This window comes from Chlamydotis macqueenii, chromosome 8 (assembly GCF_036417535.1).
Source record: "Chlamydotis macqueenii isolate bChlMac1 chromosome 8, bChlMac1.mat, whole genome shotgun sequence".
Lineage (NCBI taxonomy): Eukaryota > Metazoa > Chordata > Aves > Otidiformes > Otididae > Chlamydotis > Chlamydotis macqueenii.
The window spans coordinates 28,526,202-28,550,236 of NC_141563.1; the positions used below are offsets into that span (position 1 = coordinate 28,526,202).

At 52.4% G+C, this 24,035-nt stretch overlaps 4 protein-coding genes across 9 annotated transcripts in view; 2 read left to right on the forward strand and 2 right to left on the reverse strand.

Annotated features, from left to right (window-relative positions):
- LRRC41 (leucine rich repeat containing 41) overlaps nucleotides 1-4,352 on the reverse strand; it is an 8,824-nt gene extending 4,472 nt beyond the window's left edge. For 2 of the 4 annotated variants that reach the window (XM_086753146.1, XM_086753145.1), the window contains exons 1-4: nucleotides 4,090-4,352; nucleotides 3,917-4,003; nucleotides 3,270-3,340; nucleotides 1,324-2,488 (exon numbers count right to left, since the gene is read on the reverse strand). In XM_086753146.1, the coding sequence (XP_086609272.1) occupies nucleotides 1,324-2,488; nucleotides 3,270-3,340; nucleotides 3,917-4,003; nucleotides 4,090-4,252 (1,486 nt within the window). In that variant the 5' untranslated portion in view covers nucleotides 4,253-4,352. The other 2 variants (XM_086753144.1, XM_086753147.1) reach the window with 2 other exon arrangements.
- A 177-nt stretch (nucleotides 4,353-4,529) lies between these two features.
- Nucleotides 4,530-6,017, forward strand: UQCRH (ubiquinol-cytochrome c reductase hinge protein). The gene is made up of 4 exons (XM_086753148.1): nucleotides 4,530-4,641; nucleotides 4,743-4,769; nucleotides 5,089-5,250; nucleotides 5,741-6,017. Exons 1-4 carry the CDS (start codon nucleotides 4,600-4,602, stop codon nucleotides 5,771-5,773), a joined length of 264 nt encoding a protein of 87 aa, XP_086609274.1. The 5' UTR covers nucleotides 4,530-4,599; the 3' UTR covers nucleotides 5,774-6,017.
- A 1,016-nt stretch (nucleotides 6,018-7,033) lies between these two features.
- NSUN4 (NOP2/Sun RNA methyltransferase 4) lies at nucleotides 7,034-10,827 on the forward strand. 3 transcript variants are annotated; one of them, XM_086753322.1, is made up of 6 exons: nucleotides 7,034-7,144; nucleotides 7,779-8,200; nucleotides 8,364-8,518; nucleotides 8,683-8,837; nucleotides 9,501-9,625; nucleotides 10,401-10,827. In XM_086753322.1, exons 1-6 carry the CDS (start codon nucleotides 7,034-7,036, stop codon nucleotides 10,672-10,674), a joined length of 1,242 nt encoding a protein of 413 aa, XP_086609448.1. In that variant the 3' UTR covers nucleotides 10,675-10,827. The 3 variants fall into 3 exon arrangements, with proteins under 3 accessions (XP_086609448.1, XP_086609449.1, XP_086609450.1); XM_086753323.1 differs by having other exon boundaries at nucleotides 7,058-7,144; nucleotides 10,329-10,827; XM_086753324.1 differs by having other exon boundaries at nucleotides 7,074-7,140; nucleotides 10,329-10,827.
- A 1,045-nt stretch (nucleotides 10,828-11,872) lies between these two features.
- LOC104479670 (vitamin D3 hydroxylase-associated protein) lies at nucleotides 11,873-21,498 on the reverse strand. Its single transcript, XM_010120386.2, has 15 exons — nucleotides 21,289-21,498; nucleotides 19,803-19,916; nucleotides 19,331-19,474; nucleotides 18,558-18,691; nucleotides 17,961-18,167; nucleotides 17,446-17,486; nucleotides 17,094-17,218; nucleotides 16,353-16,478; nucleotides 15,453-15,550; nucleotides 15,178-15,277; nucleotides 14,282-14,325; nucleotides 13,766-13,805; nucleotides 13,162-13,270; nucleotides 12,663-12,808; nucleotides 11,873-11,998 (listed from the first exon to the last, which is right to left on the reverse strand). The coding sequence occupies exons 1-15, from the start codon at nucleotides 21,496-21,498 to the stop codon at nucleotides 11,873-11,875; spliced, it is 1,764 nt and encodes a 587-aa protein (XP_010118688.2).
- Nucleotides 21,499-24,035: the final 2,537 nt, after the last annotated feature.

A 24,035-nucleotide genomic window follows, 5' to 3' on the forward strand; every position in this document is an offset into this window, starting at 1 on the left:
AAACAACACTTGAGAAAAGGCCACCCTTTACACACAAACCAGTCAGTGTCTTCCCACAGCACAACTCTTCGCTGACCCCACTCCATACCTGCTCAGGCTTTGCTTACTGCTTTTCTGGTCATTCAAGGGCTAATAAGGGTGACGAGAGACCTGTGAGCTAAGAACACGCTGCTAGAGCTGCCAGACTGTAATCCAGCGGCTTAGGCAGTGCTTTGCCATCACCTGTGGTATTGTGATGACCAGGAGATGCTTCCCCTGTGCTTAAGGGTCTGTCTAAGTCTTAGAGCCTCACAGTCAACAAGATGGACAGAGCAGAAGCTCCCAGCCAATTTACAGATCTAGTGGGATATGCTCCCCGTGGGCTGCGCGGGCAGCCACTGCGAGCAGGTCACGGCTCGCCCTGTACAAAGCTGACGTTGCAGCAGGTCGGCATACAGCAACAGAATGCTTCTCCAAGACTCAGGCTCCACAGAGCATGTCACAGGCTGGAAACGACAAAATGCCACACCATCTAAATCAGAAAGGTGAGACTGTAATTGCTTAATTACATGCCAGTGAACAGTGTAGAGTTCAAATGTGCGTGCCAAGCTTTTACAGCTCTATCTGCCTGTCATGTCCTGGTCATCGCTCAGAATCTGTTTCCTACCTGGGATTTCTGCCTCACTGCAGCTTGGATTCCCCTCTGGCCTGTTCCCCTCCAGCTGGTTTTTGAGGTCGAAGCTGACTGAGAGCGTGTGGAGCTGCGGAAAGGCGCTCAGGATGCAGCGAACAAGCTCCATGCAGGGCATATGGGAGAAGACGTCGCTCACGCGTACCACGCGGAGACGGCAGTCCGAGTGGCGGGAGAGGGCCCGGAGCCCAGAGAGGATGCAGATGATGTTAGCATCCAGGCCTGGAACAGCATTTGTATGGAAAGGTGTTAGCTGTGCCTGTACAGACACCAACGCACAGGCAGCTGGAGCTGCAGCAACAGCCAAACAACCTAAGTCAAAGGCTAAACTCACAGACTGCTTTAAGTCTCTTAAAGCACACTCTTAAGCTGGACTGTGTATATGGAAGATGGAGATCGGTCTCTTCCCTTTGCTGTCTCTGGATGGCATTTAAGGACAAGGATGGGGGCTGCTCTGGGGCAGAAGGGCCTCATTCTCTCCCTCAAATAAGTCCTCACACTCATTAAACATCTCTACTGCTGCCATTCTCAAGATCGGATACCAATACTCTTACAATGCCTGTTCCAGTAAAAATAAAATCAGGGTAAACCCCAGCACTAAGTCAGACCACCAGACAAAGGCCGGAGGGAAGCAACCTGTTCACACCACTAACCGTTGTAAGACAGAACCAGGTTTTCTAAAGACACCCAGGAGCTCAGCAGGTTACTCAGAGTCCGACATGTCTCCCCAGTCAAAGGAATGGAGAACAATTCCAGCGTTGACACGCTTCGGAAGCGGTGAGCAGCTTTCAGAGAAAAGATCCCAGCAGATCCTCCTCTTTTCTTACAGCCAGCACGACCAGCGCACAGACATCCTGGGGGGGGACTAGTCCAGTTCTCAGTGTTTTCTCCCTCTGTGGCACTGTTTTTGTCGAGTAACCCTGAATTATCCTCTCTAGCAACAGTAAAAACAAAATCATACAGGTCTTCTGGGTCAGCATACGGTCCCCTGCTTCGTCTGGGGCAGCGACGTTTCTTTCCTACTGCAGATTTCAGCCGTCTGCGTGTCTTTTGAAGAACAGGGTGACAGGACAGCTTGTCTGAAATGCAATGAGGAGAAGATCCTCCCTGAACGCTGGTGTGGTCACAGGGCACCTTCCCGCTTGCCTCACTGCATGCTTGGTTTCGCAGAGGAGGACTTCTTGGACTGGAGAGGACAGAGTTCAGGTGAGCATCAGCCTGGCATCCATTCACCTCTGCATCAGCCTCCTCTGGGGCCCTCAGGGATCCCTTCTGGTTCTGGCCATCGCTCCACTCCCTCTCATTCCAACGGCCCCTCTCTGCTCGCTCTTGTGCTGACTCCTGGCTTTCGGCTTTGTCCTCTCTGCAAAGGCCACACGGGCTGCTGTGATAGGTGAGGGCATTTCCTGAGCGCCAAAACCCAGCACTCATGCTCAAAATGAGAACAAGAAGAACCGTGTCAGGAACAGGCCAGGAATACATGGATACTTGGCTGACAGAGCCATGGTGAATCAGCCGGTGAAGAAGTAAAACCAGTGAACGCCTGATGGACTGGTCGGAGGAGAGGAGGTGCTGGAACTTCAGGATCCGCAGGGAGCCAGCCAGGTTTTCAAGCACTTTCTGGTTGTGCTCAGCAGTGAGCTCCACCGCGCCCTGCAGCATGTTGCAGAGGGTAAGCTGGGAAACGTGCGGGGAGCTGTGGAGCAGTGGCGAAAAGTGACAGTCATTGAGACGCCAGTCAGACGAAATATCCAAGACACCGTGAAGAACATTTGAGAAGAAAGTTTCAAGGAACTTCTTCCTCCAACAGGTTATATTCTGCAATTAAACAACAGGGCCATATTAACAAAAAGTCAGCCACAATCTCTCTCATTCTTTTTAAGTTAAATTACTGCTGTCTGCTAACCTGGTAAATGTGGTGTCCAAAAAAACCTACTGCTAGCACAACTGAGACTACCTTCCTAGTTCTCAACATCCTTCCTCCACGTGAGTTACTCCCATTGCTTTCTCCTCATCCTGCTTCTGGCCTAATTTAAACATATTCAGTAGTTTGAAGCTAAGCCAAATTTTTGCCTATTAAAAACCACATAATCAGGAATTTTCTTCTCAAGCAGCTATCATCTATTTATAGGCTTTGATTAAGTCCATTAACGATTCTTTTGCGATGCTGAATCAATGGAGCTGCTTCAGTTTTCCTATGTAAAACCATTCTTACAAACTCACTGTCCTGTGTATTTTCTAGCACTTTCTAAGGCATCAGCACATTTTTTTTACAGTGTAGGCATAAGCGTGATATAAGATACTGTTTTTATCCTCTGTTTCCTTAAGAGTTACATCTCTAATGACAGGATTTATTCTTCAGCAAACTCGCTGTTGTGAGATGAAGAGCGTGGCTGTACGCTACTGTTCCTTTTACAAACCCTGTTTCCCAAAATTATGTAATTCCAGGGTCATACCTTGGTCCTGAGCTCTATGAATACTCATAAACAAGCGCCAGCAATCGCTCAAAGGTGACCAGCTTCACCAGTTGGCTTCAAAACAAAACTTCATGGAAGAAACCTGCTTCACACCCCTTCTCCCACCGGCAGCATTTCCTCACCTCCGAGTTGGGCGGCCTGGTTTTCATCACATCATCCCACAGCTTGCGCCAGATGGGCTGCGTCGAGAGGCCTGGGGGAAAAAAAATTATCAACCGGGTGCTTTCACCCCTCCTCCGTGTCTGAATGCCCTGCCCTGGAGCTCGCAGGGGCACTGGGCAGAGGAGGGGCAGCTCTGCGGGGCGCAGACCCAGACCCCTGCAGCAAATAGATGGTGATTTATGGTGAGGGGAAGACCACTGCTTTTTTAAGGGATGCGAGTTTAAAAAAACGGCAGGTTTTGTTGGTCCTAAAAAGGAGCAGAGTTACAGCAGGGCCCGCACCGTCACGTGAACCCTGCCTGGGTACGGGCCGGGGCTCGAGGTTTCGGATGTGAGGAGGTGGTCAGGCCACATCTGAAGGCAGGGACTGTGTTCTGCGGGTGTCCCCTGCCTTAGATGCGGGGTTCAACCCTCCGGCCGGGGGCTCCCATTTCCAGCCTGGAGGGGTTCTTCCCTCCAGCTGGGGGTCCCTCGGGTGCGGGGCTCACCTCTCCAGGCCGGGGCATGGGCATCCCCCAGTTCGTGGAGGGATTTGTCCACCCCGTCAGTTTTGGGGCGCTCGTCCTTCCCGCCCCCCAAGGGTTTGTCGCTGTCCCCACCGGTGTCACCTGCTCTCTGCGCGGCGCCCTCGGCCCGTTCGAGGCGGAAGACGGTGAGAAGCGGCAGGAGCCCCCGCAGGAGGTGCCCGGGCAGCGCTGCGGAGAGCCAGAGGATGAGGGCGGCAGGGTGCGGGCAAGCCCCAGGCCCCGCACCCCGCCGCCCCGCGCCGCCCGCGCCTTACCCCAGACGTCCCGCTCCAGGGCCCCCATGCTGCGGCTCACCGCCGCCGCGCTCAGCGCGAAAAGGCTGCCCGGCCCCTCCGCCGCCATCGCTCCGCTCAGCGATGCTGCGCCGCCGCCATCTTGGGAAGGGCCACATCCCTCCCGCCCGTGCGCCGCCGCCATCTTGGGAGGAGGAGGGAGCGGGCGGCCATGTTAGGGAGGTCGCGTCGAGGGGCGTCCCCTTCCCACGCGGGGCCGCACAGTCTGGCAACGGCAGCCAGGCCAAGCTGGCTCCAAGGTTGCGATTCTCAGGAAAATGGGCAAAAAGAAGGGCGGGAACGGGGCCGTAGCTATCTTGAGACGGCCACAGGCGCAGCCACTGCCGGCTGCCATCTTTGGAAGGGAAGCGCCCAGGCCCGAAGCAGGGGGCAGTCCCAACGCGCTGCGGCCGCGCTTCCGCTGCCGGTGCGGGCAGTGGCGCTTCCGGCGGGTGACCCTGCGGAGTCCTTCTGGGCGGCGGGAGCGGAGCGATGGGGCTGCACGACAGCGTCGTTCACGCCGGGGAGCCCGAGGTGAGCGGGGCTGGCGGGGGCGCGGTCGCGGTCGGAGCCCCGCGGGGACGTGGGCAGTCGGTAACGGCTGTGTTTTCTTTTTTTTTCCCCCCCCCTCCCAGGAGGAAGAGGAGGAGGAAGAGCTGGTGGTAAGACGGGGAGAGGGGCTGGGGGGGCCTGAGCCGCCTCTGCCCGGGGAGCGGGCAGGCCTCGGCGGCCGGGGAGGCCCGCAGCCTCCGCAACGACTCATTGCTCCCAAGGGGAAGGTGCCTGGTGCTTTGGGCACTGACAGACTCGTAGGGGCTCGGGCCCCCATTGCCGCTCCGTGCTGCGTTCCCAAGCTTAGCGGGGGGGCGCCCTGAATCGGGGCTTCGGTGTGGATATACGGCTCCCTGTTAAAGCAGGGGCCTCGGGGGGAAAATGGAGTTTCGGGGCGTTCTTGTTCTCACGGCAGCCCCGTGTCTGCAGGATCCTTTAACCACAGTCCGTGAGCACTGTGAGCAGACAGAGCAATGCGTGAAGGCGCGGGAGCGGCTGGAGCTGTGTGATGCGCGGGTCTCCTCCAGGTCCCAGACAGAGGAGCAGTGCACAGAGGAGCTTTTTGACTTCTTGCACGCCAGGGACCACTGCGTAAGTAGAGCACCCCTGGATGTGACATCCCTGCCGATGCTGGGAGCAGAGGTACTTTAGCCGCGCTGCTGCGAGTGCAGGCAGTTCAAGTGTGAGATGTGGTAGCTGTCCAGTCATAGTAAGCTCTGAAAAACTATGAGCTTTGGTGCTTTTTTTGTTAAATGTTTGGTTCCACCTTGTTACAACAGTCCCAGCTGGGGTTTGATAGATTATTAAACAATTAAATAAGTCAAACACATTGTGTCTGCCCTGCAAATGACACTTTGCTATTTCAGTTTTGTATTTGTCATTTTCAAGTTAAACCTTTCTAACCTGAGGTGCACTTTGTAAGAAAACTCAGCTTGTTAGTTTTCTTGAATGGCTTATGAGAAGAGCAGAGGGCTGTGGGGCTGTGTGTGTTAGTGGCCTGGAAAACCAAGAGGTGGGTGGTAACACCTTGCTGATTTCCAGCCCTAAACTGTGAGTTGCCAAATGCTTTGTTTCTTTACAGGTTGCTCACAAACTCTTTAAGAACCTGAAGTGAAGGCAGGCGTGATTGTCCATCTGCTTCTACAGCCTGGATCGGTGGTTCCTGGATTTTTCTGAATTTGCAGTACTGCTTACTGCCAATTCATTCTCCATGCCAAGTGTAAACGAAACGACTTCCTGGCAGCGACCGAGCGTCAGCATGTCATTGCGTCTGTTCCCATGGAAGATGCGCCACCACGCAAAAACCGTGTTGATGTTCTGTAATTTTCCATATTAAACATTCAGAGTTCCCATGGAAATACTCTCAGTTTGTTTTCTAGTTCTTGTGCTTCTGACTTGTACTGGGTTAAGATTAAATTAGTGGGGGTCAGAGCCTGGTTTGCAGGGGGAGACTTTCTCTCACTTGTGGGAACGTCCTTTTTGTGCAGCCATGATGTGCAATGGCTGGAGTGTGATCCCACAGGGAAGAATTTGTCTGTTGGAGCTGCAAAGATATTCCCAAGCCCCACAAGACCAATATTGTTTATGCAGTAAGTTCCAACATAAACCAAAGGGAGTGACCCTTTTCTTAGAGAGAAAAGTTTCCCCCTCACTTAGGGGAAAACTGTCGGCTGTCCCTCACCGTCACCTGCTACTGCCAGTGGCTGGAAGAGTCTTCTGGCTGCAGCTGGCTTCATGTTCTTGCCCAGAATGACTGGCCACATGGCTGCAGAGGGGCACGGCGGTGGTTGCACCTGCTCAAACCCTCAGCAGAGCATGAATGGTCACCTGGGGGAACCAAAGCCCTTCTATGTGAGCTGGCAGCCCCTTCTGTTGGCCTGGGACTGTCCTGCAGAAGGGTCTATTTCATGCTTTGCCTGTTTTTGCTCTGAGTAGGGTGTTTAGTAGCAGGGAAACTCATGTTTCACAGGGCAGCTATTCTTCACGGTGACAAAACCCACCTTTCAAATCTGGCTGTTCTTTACCGATGCAGCAGTCTGTAATCCTTTTGCTAGTGGGTTTCAAGTTTAATCTGCAGTAGATTGAAATGGCGCTTCATTAGGGACAGTGTAGCGCGTTAATATGGGGAATTTTGGAGTTTTCGCAGCACAGGGTCTAGGGAAAAAGCCGCAGGGATGGGGTCGCGGCCCGGCTGCCGGTGTTTCCCCTGTCGCGCCGCTGGATCCTTTTCCGCAGCTGATGCCCAAACCCGGCTCCTCCCCGCACCCGCGGAACCCACGCAGGGGGTTGATCCCTCGTGGCCCGCAGGGGGACGCGGCGCTGCCGGTCCCGGTCCCGGTCCCGCCCCGGAAGGCGCCGGGGCGGAGCTCGGGCGATGGCGGCGCTGGGCAGGCGCGGGCGGGCGGCGGCCGCGGGGCTGCTGCGGCGGGGGCCGCCGCCGGGGCTGGGGCCGGGGCCGCGCCGGCACCGCTACAAGGAGAAGTGGGTGAGCGGGTCCTCCCTCCCCGCCGCGGGGGCTGCCCTGCACCCTCTCATTTCTCCCCGCTAACCCCTCTGCACCCCCTTTCTTCCCCCGCACCTCCTCATCTTTCAGTCGTTCCCTCGCTGCCCCCTCCCTCCCGTCTCCTCGTTCCCCATTGCACTCGGGTTATGCCTCCGCTGCACTCCTGCCTATCCCCCCCTCTCCCCCATCCCACCTTCCTTATGCCCTTCTGCCCCCGTTCCGCACCTTATTGCACCTCCTCTATCTCTCCGTTTTACCCCAGTTACATTGCTGTTGCACCCCTCTAATCTCCCCATCTCACCCCCTTGCACCCCTCACTGCACCCTGTAGCATCCCCATTCCGCCACTCCGGACACAGCCTTTCCCCTCCTTCCATGCCCACCCGGTGCCCCCAGCCCCATTCAGCCATTCCCGCTCCTGAACGCTCCCCAGGGTACCACCAGCCCACAGGTCTCAGGGGCACAGTCACTTTTGGGGGCCACAGAAAGGCCCCAAGGACTTTCAGCAGCACAGAACCCAGGGCTAGATTCCCTGGGAAAATGTTGAGGCTGAGGTGGGGGCACTGGGATGTCGCGGTATGTTGTCTTTTAACATCTCTGGTATTTTTTTCCTTCAGGCTGCCACGGTTCCCCGCATCCCATCCACGCGGCTGGCCTTGCACCACTTTGACATGAGCTACAGCCTGCAGCTGAAGGACCTGTGGCCCTCCGTCCGCGTCGGCCTGCTCTGTGAGCAGAAGTACGGCGCCCTGATCAACAGCTTCTCTTCTGTCGACGATGTCACCCAAGAGCTGGAGCTGCTGAATGCCACCGATTTTGTTTCTGAAGCCCCCAAAAAAGCGCAGCAAGGTGCAGCTGTGGAGGAAGCGGGGAGAGCGGAAAGTGTGTCCCAGGAGGGGTCTGGTGAGGGCAGGATGGTGATGCAGGGAGAGATGGTGACGCAGGCAGAGACATCGCCACCGCTATGTGCCTCCATCAGCTCCAAAGTCAAGTGTTACACCTTCCCCAGGGGTGACATCACGCGCTTTCGCCCTGCACGGTGAGACATCCCTGGGACAGACCGCCTGCTCTCGTTGCCAGCCTTGGGGGCTGCACGTGTGTGAGCACCCGCTGCTTCTGTACGTCCCCTTCCTCACTTCCTCACTTTTTTCTTTTCCCATTGCACGTTTTGTTTGTTTTTTATGCAAACTGGTGATTTCTAGGCCAGACGCTCTGGGGCTCCTTGACTATTATCTCATGGACGCAGCATCTCTACTGCCCGTCCTGGCGCTCAACGTGCAGCCAGATGACTTTGTCCTTGACCTCTGTGCAGCTCCGGGTGGCAAGACTCTGGCTCTGCTGCAGACTGGCGTTTGTGGTAAGTGGAGGTGGGTGGTCCTTGGCCCCTTGCATAAAACAGGGCTGGACGAGTGTGCTGTGCCCGTTCATAGCTGACCATTAATCATTCCTGTTATAAGAGCTGGGAATCAGGTGTGTTTTTGCAAGAGTGACATTCCCAGTGTGTCTGTTTTGTCCTCTCAGGGCACCTGGCAGCCAACGATGTCTCAATTTCCCGGACCAAGAGGCTGTACCAGATTCTCCATAGCTACGTTCCCAAAGAAATCAGGGAAACTGTGAGCGTCACGTCCTGCGACGGAAGGGACTGGGGGCAGCTGGAAGGTGGCACTTTCCATAAGGTAGGTGATCAGGAACCAGTGAAGATAAACCCGTCTAGTACACTTTCCTCGTGTTTCAGAGGAAGATAGCAGCTCATAGTGCAGTTTTTCATAATCTTAAATGCAGAGAAAGAGAGAAGACTGAGCCACATATGGAGTAGTATTTCCTCCTACGATACCCTTGCTGCAGAATCTGGTGCATATAAGCATCTGGAGTTGTACCTTTATTTACCTGTGTAGTACCCCTTAAAAATTCTGTTCTAAGCCATCACCTGCAAGGGGTTAAATGTGGAGCTTAGATAATTCTTGTTTCTCAGCCATGGTTTGTTACCCCAGGAGGTGTCACTGCAGGAGCTCTGGCCGTGGGTGGTTGCAGCTGTAGATGCTGCAGTGGTGCCTGCCAGGAAGACCCACAGAGTAGAAATGTTAAACAAGGACAGGTGAGAGGGTGATGTTATCCACCACTCTGTCTCTGTTTGCACATTCCTGAAATGCAGAAGCAGCCAGATGAGTTCATTCAGTGTGGGCGCACGCCTGTGCTCAGGCAGCATCAGCTAGGCAAAGCACCCAGAGCTGCTTGGTGCGGGGCGAGGGTGGAGGAATTGGGCGAGGGGCGGGCTGTACTAGGGGACTCGCTGAGCTTGGCCTGGGCCCAGGACTGACGCGGGACCTCTGCTGCTGCAGGTCCTGGTGGATGTCCCCTGCACGACGGACAGGCACTCTGTCATGGAGGAGGAGAACAACATCTTCCACAGGAGAAGAACCAAGGAGCGTCAGATGTTGCCCATGCTGCAGCTGCAGCTGCTGATGTGAGTGAGCTCAAAGTTGTGTTTTGGTGCCGTTTGTGTTACGGTAGCAGCTCTCTGTGGCCAGCACTGAAACTTCATCTTACTTTATGTGTCCCTGATTAACAAATGTGGAAAGTGTGTGTAGCTTTCTGAAAGTGCAGTAGCGTAACACATCAAATCATAATCAGTGTAAGAAGGTGCGAGTGTTCTCGATCGGATCAAATGTCCCCAAGGGGGACATAGGGGGTGGGGAGGAGGCTCTGAGGAGCAGCATGGTTTCTAGCATTGTCCTTTTGCGTGATGATTTCCCAGATCCCAGCAGTCAGCCCTGGAGGATTCCTGAGTGTCCGCATCTCCCAGCACGTGGGAGGACATGGGGTGCTTCGTCGCCCCATCTCGCTGGGAAGGCTGGATGGGCTGACTGCGAGGTCGGGCAGTAAGGAAACTTAGAGACTCCTATGGCAGTGCTTGAGCTGCGAGAGCCGCTTCCCCTGTCTGTACTTTTATCCTATTCCCTTGGAGTCCGGTGCAAGATTCCTCCTGCCAGCTACTCTCCAGTAGCATCTCCCATTTTAAGTCCTTTATCAATCTAAACACCTATTTGACCCGTATTGCCCCAGTCTAAAACAGTCCTCAAGTTGCAGTGACGCAGTGAGACTGCTGAGCCTGCAGAGTTCAAGGAAATTTGTCTGCTGCAAGTTATGTTCTGGCTTCCTATTTTCAGTAGGTGGGAATGCTGGTGTCCCACACAGTCCTCTTCCTCTCGTGATGGTGTGTGCGTTCATCTTGCCTGCAGGGCTGGGATCCTCGCTACTAAGCCAGGAGGAGAGGTTGTGTATTCTACGTGCTCCCTCTCTCCGCTGCAGAATGAGTACGTGATCGAGAGAGCGGTAGAAATTGCAGAAACCCAGTTTAACATCAGTATCCACGTCGAGGACTTGAGCCACTTCAGGACGCTCTTCCAGGACACGTTTTCCTTCTTCTCGGATTGCCGGCTGGGGGAGCTTGTTCTGCCTCACCTCACAGCCAACTTTGGACCTATGTATTTCTGCAAATTACGTCGGATGTAGAAGGAGTGACAGACTGTGTCTTCTGGCTATCAGGAAATACCCCAAATTTCCAGGGAAAACAAAACTGCTTTCTATGTGGTGTTCTTTTTAAAATGTCCTGAAGGAGGTCTGCTTTTTTACTGCAGACGTAGAGAATAAATGAGAAAGACCTACTGTGTAGTCTCCTGCATATTTAGCTATTTGAGACCGAGGTGTTTAATCTAGGGGAGAGAGAGAGAGCTTTTATTAAAGGGAGTGATTTATCCATCCGTCTCAGGATGGGGTAAATGGCCTTGTGCAGAGGCTGCTCTCTCCCTCCTGTCTGACTGCTTTGATCCTACGTGAGCAGGTTTGGGTTAATAAACACCATCTGGGGATACAAGCCTTTCTGTCCAGTCCCAGATCTCACCAGCTGCATAAGTGAGTTGCATCTGTCTCTGCTTATCTCCTACCTCTTTTCAGAAGGAGCAGCCTGAGCGCCTGAAAGAAGAGGTTTCTAAAGATGCTCCTGCTGTGAGGTTGGAAATGTGCTTGGGATGGCCGAGATCTGGTAGTGCAAGGGCCAGTGACTGTTGCCATCTTAGGAACAGGGAAGGTGAGATTGAGAGGGAAGGTGTGAACACTCCCATGTGTGTTAGATGCCATTTAATGTCCAGTGGGAAGGTGTTTTTATGATTTTGCATAATAACTGTGAATTAATATAATCATAGCCATGAGTGGAGATTACTGGAGTTCATGATAAGAATTGCTTAACAGCTATGTTTTTATTTTTGTGAGCAAAATACAGTGATGGGGAGGGTATACATGGCTGTATTCCTTACAGGGTATCCCATAGTTACATCCACAGGAAGTTACTCCAGTGCCAGCAAGAAAATACTGTTCAGCTTTTGTAATGCTTTTCTCTCAGCCTTGCCACGCTTCTGCAAGAGGCAATGTAGATTAAAATGAGGGTGAGCCCCGTCCATGTCCATCCTTCCAGGAAGGTGTAGTTCATAGATTTATTGTCATTTGAACCCTGCTTAAGCCAGTCCTGCCCTCTGCATCGTATCTTGTCTCCTTACAGGATCTGTGCTTGCTGGCAAGGAGGGAGGTCAGGAAATGGCGCTTCCTTCCTCCTTCCCTCCTTGCCACAGCCTGTGCTTCTGATTGCAAAAGAGAAGGTGTGCAGCACTGTCCTGGTTGCCTCGCCGCAGGCCCTGGAGGCATGGGATGGTGGAGGCTACACTGCTCTCTTCTCACGGCTGAGGGTTTCCACCTCCTTCATCAACCGGAGGCACAGCTCCTCCCGCCATGGCAAGGCCACGCACTGCACAGCCACGGGCAGCCCCACGGCTCCTGCCACAGCCTGCAGCAGGGGCACAAGCGGTCAGGGGGTCACCCGAGGGGCTCAGACCTCCAGCAGCTTTTGCAAACTTGGTTTAAGGCACGCGGCTCATCCCAGAGAGCAGGGAGGCTGGAGGCTGAGCCCCGCCGTTCAGGCAGCATTCGCATACTGGGGGAGAGGGAAGGCTCTTGCTGTTCTCATGGTGGAAATGGTTGCCAAATCTGGGACAACTTGTTTAAGACATGGCCCTCCACCCCCCAGCCAGCTGTGCTTTGAGCTGCCTTGCAGCCAACTCCTTTGTCCCTCAGCATCCTCATTCCTGATCCGTGCTCCGCTGACAGCCCGGGCCTGGTGAGGGGGTCACAAAGCAGGAGGAAAGTGCAATGAGTGCGGTGGGCTGTGGCTGTCACAAGAACCCACTCGAAGCCTTGCAGCACGGCTCCTTTCTGGTTTCAGCCTAAATCCAGTGTGGGGAATGCTCGCCCAGTTCCTCCCCAATCTTTAGTGACTTATGGTTTTTGGGGCTTGGGAGAAAAGGGATTTGCCAGAGGTATATAAAGAAGAGGTGGTGTTTTTTTCCCTGTGCCCACATTGTTGGAGACATTTAGGAGCTCTTGATTTCAGTGAAACTATTACTTGAATGTCCATCAGCAGTGTCTGCTCCATCACTTTCCATGTCACCTACCTGTTTCAGTGTCCTGTCCCAGGGGTCATTGCAGCATCCTTGGTAAAGCTTCAGCTCTTCTTCATCAGCTTCTGTCACCGTGCTGACAGGCACAACCCCAGCAGGAAAGTTCAAGACGTTGTACAGCATTGTGGAGGAGATAGCAGCTGCGAGAAGCAGAAGAGAGAATGCAGGTGGTCACAGCCTTCTCTCTTCCTTCAAACTTACACTTTGCATATTCCTTGAAGCCCCTGAGAACCAGAGAAGTATCTGCTGCTGGGAGAAGAGATTGCACAGAGCTGGTCACCTGCAGGTCCATGTTCTACTGCAAGAAACAACTGCCACTAGATCACTTCATCCATGCATCTGTCTCCATCTGCTCAGATAGTTATATGGTAGTTATTTTTCCTTCCTAATGGCCAAAAAAATGCTTAGGTGACTGGTGAAACTCTACAGTAGTGGATGTTTCTGTCCAGTCACAACCACTGTGGTCCTCTGGGAAGGTCCCACACTCACTTACTGAGGAGTTTCCCGGGGTATCCTGTGGTGAAGGCAGGCCCCAGGACAGGGCACAGCACCACGTCCAGCTGGAGTTCTCTCCACAGGGCGATGAACTCTGTACGGTACACCTTGGGGAGGAGAGGGGAGAGGACATGGAGGCCATGCCTGGAGCATCTCAGCTTTTTCAGGGTATGCACCAGGCTCTGGCATGGCCAATGGGGCAGCAGCAGGCAGGGAAGAGGGAAGAGGCAGGTGCTCGAGGGAAGAGGCAGTGGAGCATTTAAGTGTCTGCCTCCACAGCACAAGGCCAAATCGTGCCAGGAGCTGGAACGGTCCCTCTTCAGCCATTCCCACCCGCAGGACAGCCTTTGTTGTGCTGGAACTGTCAAGTGTGGGCATTTGGGCATGAGCGCTGTGGGCAACCCACAAAGTCCTGGCTAGGTTGACCCAAAAGCCCATCTACCCCATTTCTAGCTCTCTTCTGTGCCTTTCCCTCTGTTTTCTCTCCTCCCCAGCACCGCCCTGCGCAACCCTTTTCCTAACTGATGACCCTCTGACTTGCCACTTTCCATAATGTCTCAACTCTTAGCGTGATGCTGGAGAGAAAAGTCCTCAGAACATACCTCTATTTGATGGTGATGATTCCACATCTCCTTCACTGACCTGCAAGTGGAAATCATAGCAACATTTTTAAGCTTTAAGAGGAGGAATTGCTTAAATAATCCCCCAGGTTGATAAGCCCTGGTGATTTTAGCAATTGGAAAAGACATATTGTTTTAAACTATTCCTCTGAAGTTTCCCTTGGCATTTGGCCAAGCAATTAAGCAACAAATGTCTGGAAGTGGTAGAGAGAAGATTTCTCTTGTGAGCCTGGGTTTAGCACTCTTCTCCGCCACAGGCTTTCCTATATGACCTTATCCATCCAAGTCCCTCACATCCTTTCAGGATGACACTAGGGGCAGTGCAGCACCAGCGAGATGTGTTCCTACAGGCTGAAGCCGTGTCCAGGATGGAGGGACAGCCCCTGCAGAGAGCAGGGCAGAGCCTGTCGTGAATCCAGTACCCCCACCACCATGGATGCTTAGAGAAGAAGGTGCCATTCATTTTCTTGGCCATCCCTGGGGATGATGCCATCTTACCTCATGCCACTCAAGGCGCTCAGATAGTCAGCCAGGCGGGGAAACTGGAAAGGCAAGAGGTTCCTTTCAGGGACATGACATTGGGGTGCAGCAACTTGTGCCATCCCAGGAAACTCCTGGTCCTGTCCTGCCTCCGTGCCTAGGGATGCTGCACTGATGAGGATTAAATATGGTCCTCATGGTTCTGAATTTACTTTGCTTCCATCTTCTGGTTGTTGGTTCCCAATTTGTTTCCTACAGCCAAACATTTCTGGCTCACAGAGGAATGCACTGACTTGAACCAAGTCATCTTTCATTATTTTTGATAAATCAAACATTTCTTAGCTTGGTATCTCACAGAAACAAGACCTCTACAAGCACTTTGATATCCTCCCACTCACTGCTACCTTTTTGATCTTGTCAGCTGAGATCAACCCAACTGGACGGAGAGGCAGAGAAAATGGAGGATGGAGAAGCCGTGCAAAAGGATGCTCAGCTGGTGAAAGGGCCACAGGGAGGGCCAGCCCTTATAATCACCAGGAGTCCCCATGAAGGTGTGATTTTTGGGAGGCCTCCAGCACAGGGACAGATCTTCAACCTTGAGTCCCTGTGCTGCAGTAATCCCAATGCATGAATCTGCAGGAAACCAGGCACTGCTAGGTCGAACATTTGAAGAACCACTTGATGTGGGCTCTGCATTAATCTTTTACAGCTCTTGGCTGCTCCTTCTCCAATTTCCCTTTGCATAGATAAATCCCAGTAGGGGTCTAGAAAAGACCTTCCAAAGTGAGAGCACGTGCCTTGGCCTGAAATCTCAGTGTTTCTAGTTAAAGGTGTCTCTCAGTATGACCACGCTTTTAAGCATCGCAAGGCCTTGCTGACACCACTCTGCCTTGAGCATGAGGCCAGGGACTTACCAGAGGTTTAAGAATCAGAGCCAGCAGCTTCTTCCCCAGCCTTGGGATCTTGCAGCAATTCACCTGTGATTTCAAGTTTGGATCTACAATGTCTCCTGTGCTGAGAGATGACAAGAGGAGGGGATTATGCCAGAGAAGTTGTTTGTCCTTTTGCAGAAACCCGAGTATCTTCTGTTTGGGGTGGGAGAGATGGGCTCGTTTTTCCTGTGTGTTGTGCTCATGGGCATGGGGATGGAGAAGTTTTACAGTACTGCTGCCAGAGGGCTCCTACTTACAACAAGTCCAACCAAGTACGGCCTCCATCAGCAAAAAACGTCTTCAGAAACAGTTCATTCATGACGTAGTGGATCCGAGGCGGAGAAAAGGGCACCAGCTGTGCCAAAACACAAGATTAAGTGGCAGCCTGGGGATGTCAATAATTTCCAAGGCCTGACTGTGGATCTACTTCAATGGCAGAGCAGCACCTCCCCGGGCTCCACATGACAATGGAGTCCCTGGTTCAACCCTTTACCAGCCCAGGCATCTCCCTGTGGGATTATTCCTCCCTGACAGCCGTTTGGCTCGGAGATATTTCCTCCTCCTGCTCCAGGCAGTCACTGACCCAGAAGCTGCACCAGCTTCCCACCTGTCCCAGCAGAATGGACATCTCTCAGACACGGACTCACTTTGCTATGAAAAGGACCACTAGCGCTCTTCCACAGGGAAGCAAAGGTGTTTCCCATCCCGTCCCAAGGTCCTTTTCCCTCAGAGGTCCAGGAAGGACAGAGGTCTCCATAGACATTGGGGAAGAAGGAGAAAAACGCCTCTCTGAGCCCTGCTGGGGAAAGGCCGACCCAGAAAACGCCAGGGCAACCTTCCAGTGTCAAATGCAGCACTTTATGGATGCTGCTGTCTGGTGTGGACCACAGCCAGAGGGAGCAGAGATGGATTCATCACATCCCTGACCCCTTAGAGGTAAGCGTTTGCTAATTGCTAGTGCTGTTTCCCCATGACACGCACCGCTGCCCCGGGCAGGTGTTTGTCTGCGTTGTGTTACGTGGCTGTAGTAACTTCATCCCGTACCTCTGGTAGGCCATTTGTCCCACAGCTGGGCTTGGGGGCTATGTCTGGTTTCTGAAGGGTGATCTCAGCAGTGAGGAGCAAAGCTGGGGACACCTCAGAGTGGTGGTGCTCACCTGGTGCCCGGCTGCCTGCAGAGCCTCCCTGATTTCCCGCACTGCTCGTCGCATACAAGGGGGCAGTGGGAAGTAGCCATCGGTATCGTAGTACCCGACCCGCAGGGGAGCAGAGCTGGTGTACGCCTGGAGCAAAGGAACCACTGGTTGAACATTTCCAGCCCTGCTGGGTGTAGTTCTGCCCCCACGCTGAACCCCACTGCAGAAGGGAGATAAAAGCTCCAGATGTTAGGGAATAACTAATTGTCTGGTTTGCTGCTTATAGTTTCCCTAGGTTACCCTTTCCAAATGTCCACCCCCATCCTTTTCTCCAGCCTCCCCTTCATCCCTCCCTCCAGAGAGAGCACAGCCACTCAAGACCGGTAGATTCAACCATTGCTACGAAGGACGGAGGTGGAGAAACCTCCTGAAGTTCATCTGCTGCAGAGGGAAAGGAAATGTCCTCAGTCAAGAGATTTGCTGCAGGAGTTTCTGATCCTGTCTCGTCTTCCCCTAAATATCTCCAGCTTTTTTCTCCTGATGGAGAAAAACTCTTTTCTGGGGTCTCTCAATCTGATAAGCTACACACCAACTGAGAAGGCAGAAAGGATAACTACTTATTAACCTACTTTTTTCTAATAATTATGAATCGTGCCCTCAAAGAGAGCTAACAAGTTACTGGAAACCAGTATTGTAAAGGTAACAACCCTTAAAGCGTGCATACGTTGAGCGTGCTGCATCCTCAAAGGAACCAGGACTCACCTCTTCATCGAAGGGAATTGGGGGCACGGTGGGGTCCAGCCAGAACATCTCCTCACAGAGCAGTGCCTTCATGCACAGGGCCAGGCTATCCACATCCCTCGCCATCGGCCCCAGCGCACAAGGAACTGGAGTAAGATGAGAGCAAACATCGACGTTAAGCAAACGGGTGCACTGAACACTGGTCCACCCCTCTGTGTGGCCACGTTGGCTGTGAGGGGTGATCAGGAAATGAGGTGGGATGTTTCAGATGGAGTCTGGTCAGATCTTGGTTGTCTCAGGCTTTCTTCAGGTCTAAAGGAAGATACAGGATTTTTCACAGCATACAGAGAAAAGCAATTAAAAATTCATGTACCTGCCAAGATCCCACTAATTGGGTCACTTGCTCCAGACAGGCTGTGGGAAAAGAAAAAGAAGTATATTGTCATTTCAGTGATGGTGAGACTCCCAATATGTTTGAAGAGCATAGTGGGGCCTTCAGTTCAGGACCCAAACCAAAAGGAAATTAATATTTGATTTGAGTCATGTGAAACAGAAAATTTTGGTCAAAATTAAAAAAAAAAAAAAACCTAAACCTCAACAAATCTTAGTTTTGGTTTAACCAAAAAAGTTCCACTTTGGCATTATTTAACCACTTTATCCCCCTTTTCCTTTTAACTGCAGGCCAGATTTACAATGACAACACGGCCGTTTCCCCACAAAACCTGACAACGCTGCCACCTGGGAGGGATTTTGAGAAAAGCAAGCCAGCCTTTAAGAAACTGTCCTCTCTCTTCCCCCGAAGTACTCACTGAGTACCTTGCCCCTTCTGCTGAGTTTGACAATTAGCAGCCTTCTCGCAGGGTGGGAAGGGCAGACCCCAGCACCTACCTGACCCTTTCGGCCGTGGGTTTGAGCCCGCACAGCCCACAGAAGCTGGACGGCAAGCGGATGCTGCCACCGATGTCTGAGCCGATGCCCAGGATGGAGCCTCCCCCTGCGATCAGAGCTCCCTCTCCTCCTGAGGAGCCCCCGGGGCTCTTTTGGTGGTTGAGGGGGTTCAGCGTCTGGCCGAAGATGGGATTGCTGCAGTCGTAGCTGGGGAGAAGAAGATCAGCAAGCGGGCTGTCAGGAACAGCCTAATGCCTTGAGCTTGTTAGCTCTCCCTTGCAGTGAGCTTATGTGGCATAGCCAACCTCATCCTTCCATCCCATGAATCCCTTTGGGACACAGCTCATTCCCATGAGCTTCCACTTTCCCTCCCATGCACGTATACACTTGATTTCTCTTATATCATAGTAGGTTTTGCCCCCACTTAATCTTAGCTGAAAGCTATTCTCAGTTGAACTTAGATTGCTGGCAGCTGATGGAAGAGGAACTAGTCCAGGCAACATTTCGGGGGACAGGAAGGAGCCTGTCTCAGGACCTGCAGGATGGATTTTATCTTCAGGAGCACAACCAGAGGAAAGTTCTAATGATGTGTGTTACCTGAAGAGGGATTGTGGCACGTTGGTCATTGCAAATGGGATGGCCCCTTGTATCTTCAAAACTTTGACTAGGACGCTGTCCTCCTGCACCCGAGCACCCAGGCATTGCACAAGCCCACAGGTCGACAGATGCCCCTGCAGAGAGGAGAAGTGATAACGGACACGGCCAGTGCAGTGTGATCCTTTTTCAGTTAGCCTTGGTGTTTGGGGCTGGCTTTGGGCTTAGACCCCTCTTAACTGTGTTGGTGAGTCAGTCAACATGGAAGGGACTGCCTAACAAATTCAGCTCAGGAGTATGTGGTCAGTCCTCATCAGGGCTTGTCTGTGAGGGGGTCCCTGTTGCATCTCATGCACAGGCTCTTTGGCAAGGGGCTCAGTGGCCAGGCCACAGCACAACAGGGATTTGAGGTCAACAGTTCCTGCTACTAATGACTTTCTAGAAGCTGAGCCATGTTCTTATCCCTGATACTGCAGGCCTCTGAGGAGAATCTGAGTTATGGCCCAAACAACCATGTAGCCCAGCTTGCACTGTCTCACATATCAGAGAGGAAATCATTTGGGTGTATAAATATTGACCTTTTTTTTTTTTCTGCTGATGGAGGCTTCTAGCTGCCAGGGTTGCAGCTGCAATGAGATGTGGGGCTACAGCCTCAGACTCAGCCAGGCTTCCCGTGGTGTAAGCACGGAGGGATCGGGCCCTTCCTCATTCCCTGCATCCCACCACTTCACCACCCAGCCCACAATGGGACACTTCTTGGGCACAAAGAGAAGCACCTTGTGGCCAATGTGATCCTTGATGCTGATGGGGATGCCATAGAGCAGCCCTTTCTCCCTCTTCTGTTGTATTTCCTGGAGCTGCTCCTCACACTCTGGGATAAAATGTCGCAAGCAGTTCATCTGCTGGGTCACTTCCAGGGCCTTTGTGGAGGAATACGTGTTAGTTAAGAACAGAGTTGTTACACAGCTGCTTTCAGTAGCTACCTGGATCTTCAAAACAAGGGCTTGGCATGAATGGTAGCCCCCTCCCCAGAGCATCCTAGCTCAAGCCATCTCAAAGGACTGTCCAGTGATGGGTCTGACCCAGGAGACAGAGATCCCTGCCTTTTTGTAACTTTCTCCTGATATCTGCTTCATTAAAGACTTGTCATAATCACCAGCTCCAACGTGTCTTCTCAGCCACCAGCACACACACCATGCCATGGAGAAGATAAATGACTTGCCCATCGCACTGCAGACAGGCACTCACCTTCTCTAAGTAGGTGTAGAGGACAGTCTTGGGGGAGAGAGGCCCTTCCCGTAGTCTCCTAGTGAGTTCCAGCAATGGCAGGGACAGGATGTTGTCCATCTGGACACTGGGGACCTGCAAGGAGAAGATGAGGGGGATGCTGGGACAGTTATCCTTTGGCTCAGAGGACATAAGTCTCTAAGTTTTGCCAAAATTATCAAGAGCTTGCTGGAAAGACAGACCCTGCATTTGGGGGTTGAGACCTTGAGCTGCTGAGTTTTTCACCCTGAGTTTGGATGTCACGAACACGATGCAAACATGGGAGCCCAGCTGTCTCTGCAGGTGCAGAAGAGCTTTATGCATCCACTGCAGCAGAGGACAAGGCAATGCCTCACATCAGAGCCTTCTGCGTGGCACTGTGGGACTTACCCACTGACCAAGAGGGAATCTCAGCTGCACAGACACCAGCCTGGCCAAAAGGTACCAAAGTCCTTGCACACAAGTCTCAGGCTGGAGACCTTCACCCCTCAGAATGGGTAGGGGCAGTGTGGGTCAGCCCGGTCTGAGGACAAACATCTAACAGCTCAAGCCCAGCACACTGCAAAGAAGTCAGTAGGGACTCAGGTGGCTCAGGTCTACTCAGGTGAAGTCGATTGGCAGTTCTCAGTGCCACCAGCTTTTGGAAAGGTTTTATATCATATTCATAGATATATATATATATTTTAGAAAAAAAAAAGGTTGTAAAAATATGTATCGCTTTTAGCTGATATGCTTTATCTCCAGGTATGTTACCTGTGCAAACATGAGCTGGTTTAACCAGTACCTACTCAACACTACTGGAGCAGGAAGGAAAGGTGGTTAGAAATCAGTGTTGCCGTAGGAATGCAGGACCGCATCCATGCTGGTTGGGTGCCTGCCTCATTCGTCCCCATGTCATGTCCTGGTTTCCCCCAGCGGACACTGAATGCCCTCTGCTTGATTAGTGTTAAGTTAGGCCAAGTATCTTCTAAGCAGCCTGCTGAGCTGGGAGGTCTCACTTGCTGGGAACCCTAGTGGAAGCTCTTTTGAAGACTCTCCAAGGGCCAGCCAGAAGCCAGGTTTTAGAGACAAAGATATAGGGGTGTGGACAGATGTGTAAACTTAGAGTTAGGAAGAAGCTTTCTTGCTTCTACCCATAGAGGCAAGAGACATTTCTAGATCCTTAAAGAACAGGGTTTTGGATCAATGAAGGTCCAGTGCTTCACCACCTGTGTTGGTCAAAACCTCTTCCCAGTGAGTAATTCACATCTCCCTGGCTTTAGACTCCCACTGCATCTCATCTAGCTTGAGGAGAGCAGTGTTCTCCCTTCCTCCCAAGGCAGCTGATCCTCTTGTTGAGGGCTGCTGGCACCTCTCCCCTGGACCCCTTGTTATAAAAGCTATGGAGGCATGAGCTGGAAGAAGGAGCTGAAGAACAACATCAACAAACACCTTGGTGGAACTCAGGCCCCCCAGAAGGATGGGTTACCTGCTCCCGGAACTGCTGGACAGCCTTTGCCATTTTCTTCACACCCTCATCCCGACTTCTCCGAGCCTCTTCCATTTTCTTATGGATCTGCCTTTTGCTCAGCCATTTCCAGACCACCACAGCTGCTGCCGAGCCACAGAGCAGGGCGAGGGCAGCAGAAGGATTCACCTCCCACTCTGGCAGGAACTGTCTCAGCTGTTGCTGGATCATAGCGTGGCCTTCTGGTCTCCGGGGATGGAGTGACAAAGAAAAGCGAGGCAGGAGCAAGAGACCTTCCCTGCCTCCCCAGACCTGTCCCTCCTCCCAGCCCCACTGCCTCGGGTCAGCAAACAGTTTGTAAGTCCAAAGCTGACCCCTGCAAAGCTACCTTCAGTAGAGCGTGTAGTGGAGAATGATTGACCAGGAAACGGAAAAGGTGAAGCTTGGCCAGTGAACCTTGGGGCATTGGGTTTACAGGGGCTTTCTGGACTGTGGGAAGTTCTCCGCTGAGGAGGAAGAGCTGTGGATCCAGCTGAACAAAAGAAGCAAGGAAATCGCTGCTTTCCTATTTCCTGCAGATCCTGAGAGGACAATGGGAGAAGGGGAAAAAACAGCTTGAAATCATGACATGCCTACATGGGGATGGGGAATGGTACGACGAGAGGATACATAACTGTGGGGTACCACTTGCTCACCAAATCCCTCAGCCTATGCTGCTCCTGTGGTGGCCAGAGGCTGTTTCAGGCACCCTGTGGGATAGGGCTCAGCACTGCCGTGATGTCCATGTGCACCAAAAGGAGAGGCTGTTCCAGGCCATGACAGAGCACACTGGTATCTCCTTAGAAGTGGAAAATCCCACAGGCATGCAGGCCAGAAGCAAACTATTTCCAACAGATGTTGGGACGGTTCATGTCCGAGGACTTTCCAGCACAGATGCCCCTCACTACAAGCAAACTGAGCGGAAGGTAACAATCCAGCCAACATCAGCCCCCAAATAAATGCCATGGCCTGTCTGTGATCTTCTCTGCTGGTTTTGGATGGTGGGTCCCCCTGCAGGTCCCACCTTGACAAAGGTTTTTGGCCAGCTAGATTGTGCATTACAAAACTTTGCAAGGTTGCACTTGATGGCCAGAGGCCCAGAACCTGATCCCGCTCCAACACAGTGTGGAACTGGATATGGAGAGGAAGATGAAGAGCCTTCTCCCATCAGGGCTAGGTAGTCCTCTAATGCTTGATTTTTCATCCGTTGTCACGCCCATTCTTAACGGTTCTAAGAGGCCACTGTTGCTCCTGCTCCTGCCCCATGGTGCTGGCCACAGTGGGTGCCTCTGGAAGGCGCCTGGGAAGAGGGTCAGCATGAAGCACCATCCAGCCTCTGGGAATCCATGCAAGGGCTTCCTGCGGCAGAGGTGGGATCTTTGCCTACGTGACAGCAACATAACCTCTGTGAGGGGCTGAGCAGATGGCTTTTTTCCTGTGCTGGGAAGTGTCAGGGCATTGGCTTCCCACATCCGCTTGCGCACTGGGACCTGTGCTCCAATCCTGCCCTTTAGACACTTGGCAAATGTTTAACGGAGACAGAGACAGCTGTGTCCGGACCAACTCCGCATTTCAAAGGGCAGATTTATCAGCAGGCACAGCTGCGTTTCCAAGTGGCCCGATGCTGCTGGGGAAGCCCCTTTCCCTCTCATTGTCTGAGCATCTCCACCTCCTTCATGAACAGGACCTGAAACAGTCCAAAAGCCAGCTGAAATTAAAGAGTCCCTGCCATGGAGGAGAGCAGCTACACAAAGACGGATGGGTTGGGTCACAGTGGGTGGCTTTGGGGACCCACATCTAGGCAAAGCGGAGCAAGGGGTTCTTGGGAGGAAAGTCTACTGAGAAAGAGACCCCTGTCCCCATGGAGAAACCAAGGCAGGGAAGCAAAGGGATGTCCCAAGTCAAATCTCAAGTCTGCAGCAGAGGAGACAGACCTACCCGACTCGCAGGTCAGCATTCACTCCTCCAAATTGCACTGCTGTGCATGAAACAACCAAGGCCAAGTGCAATGATTTTGCAGTTTTTCCTTGCCTGAATCTATCCAGATCCAAGTTCAAACTCACCAGTGGAGTTGAGGTGAAAGCTGAGGCCCTTTTCACAAGGAGTCAGCCTGTAGCAGCTGGTCTGGGATTTCATTGTGGCATCCATGACATCTCCTTCACTTTGGACCATCACAGAGCAACTCAGACAGTCCACTCCTGTCCCCAGCAAGAGCTGTACCATCTGTGATTGCAAAAGCCAGACTGCACTTACTCACTGTCATCACACTCCATCCAACACCTACAGCTCTCAAGAAGGCTGGGTTTTGATAGAAATTTTCTATAACTAAGCTATCTTCCCTCTAAATTGGAAATAATTATTACCAAGTCAGTTTTGACTCCATTTGATTAAAATGACAAAGAATAAATCCTGACAGTTCTATCTCATGTTCATTTTTTTTGTAACTAAACACTCTGATGCGCTTTGTCAAAACAATTCACAAACTGAGGTATGTTAACTACGCTGCTCTGGAAGAATTTTAAAGACATTTCACCAGATGCTGAAATCAGAGTGAAATGGGCTGGTCCCCTCTGGAGAAGTTGTTCCAGTTGGCTGTGAAGGTTGAATAAATGTTTTCTGGGAAACTCTCCTGTTTCTGACTCATTTCAGCCTGGAATGTCTATTGGAAGCATCAGACTTTCCTCAATTCCAGTCCAACTCCACCAACACTCACAGAACGTAACAGCTAG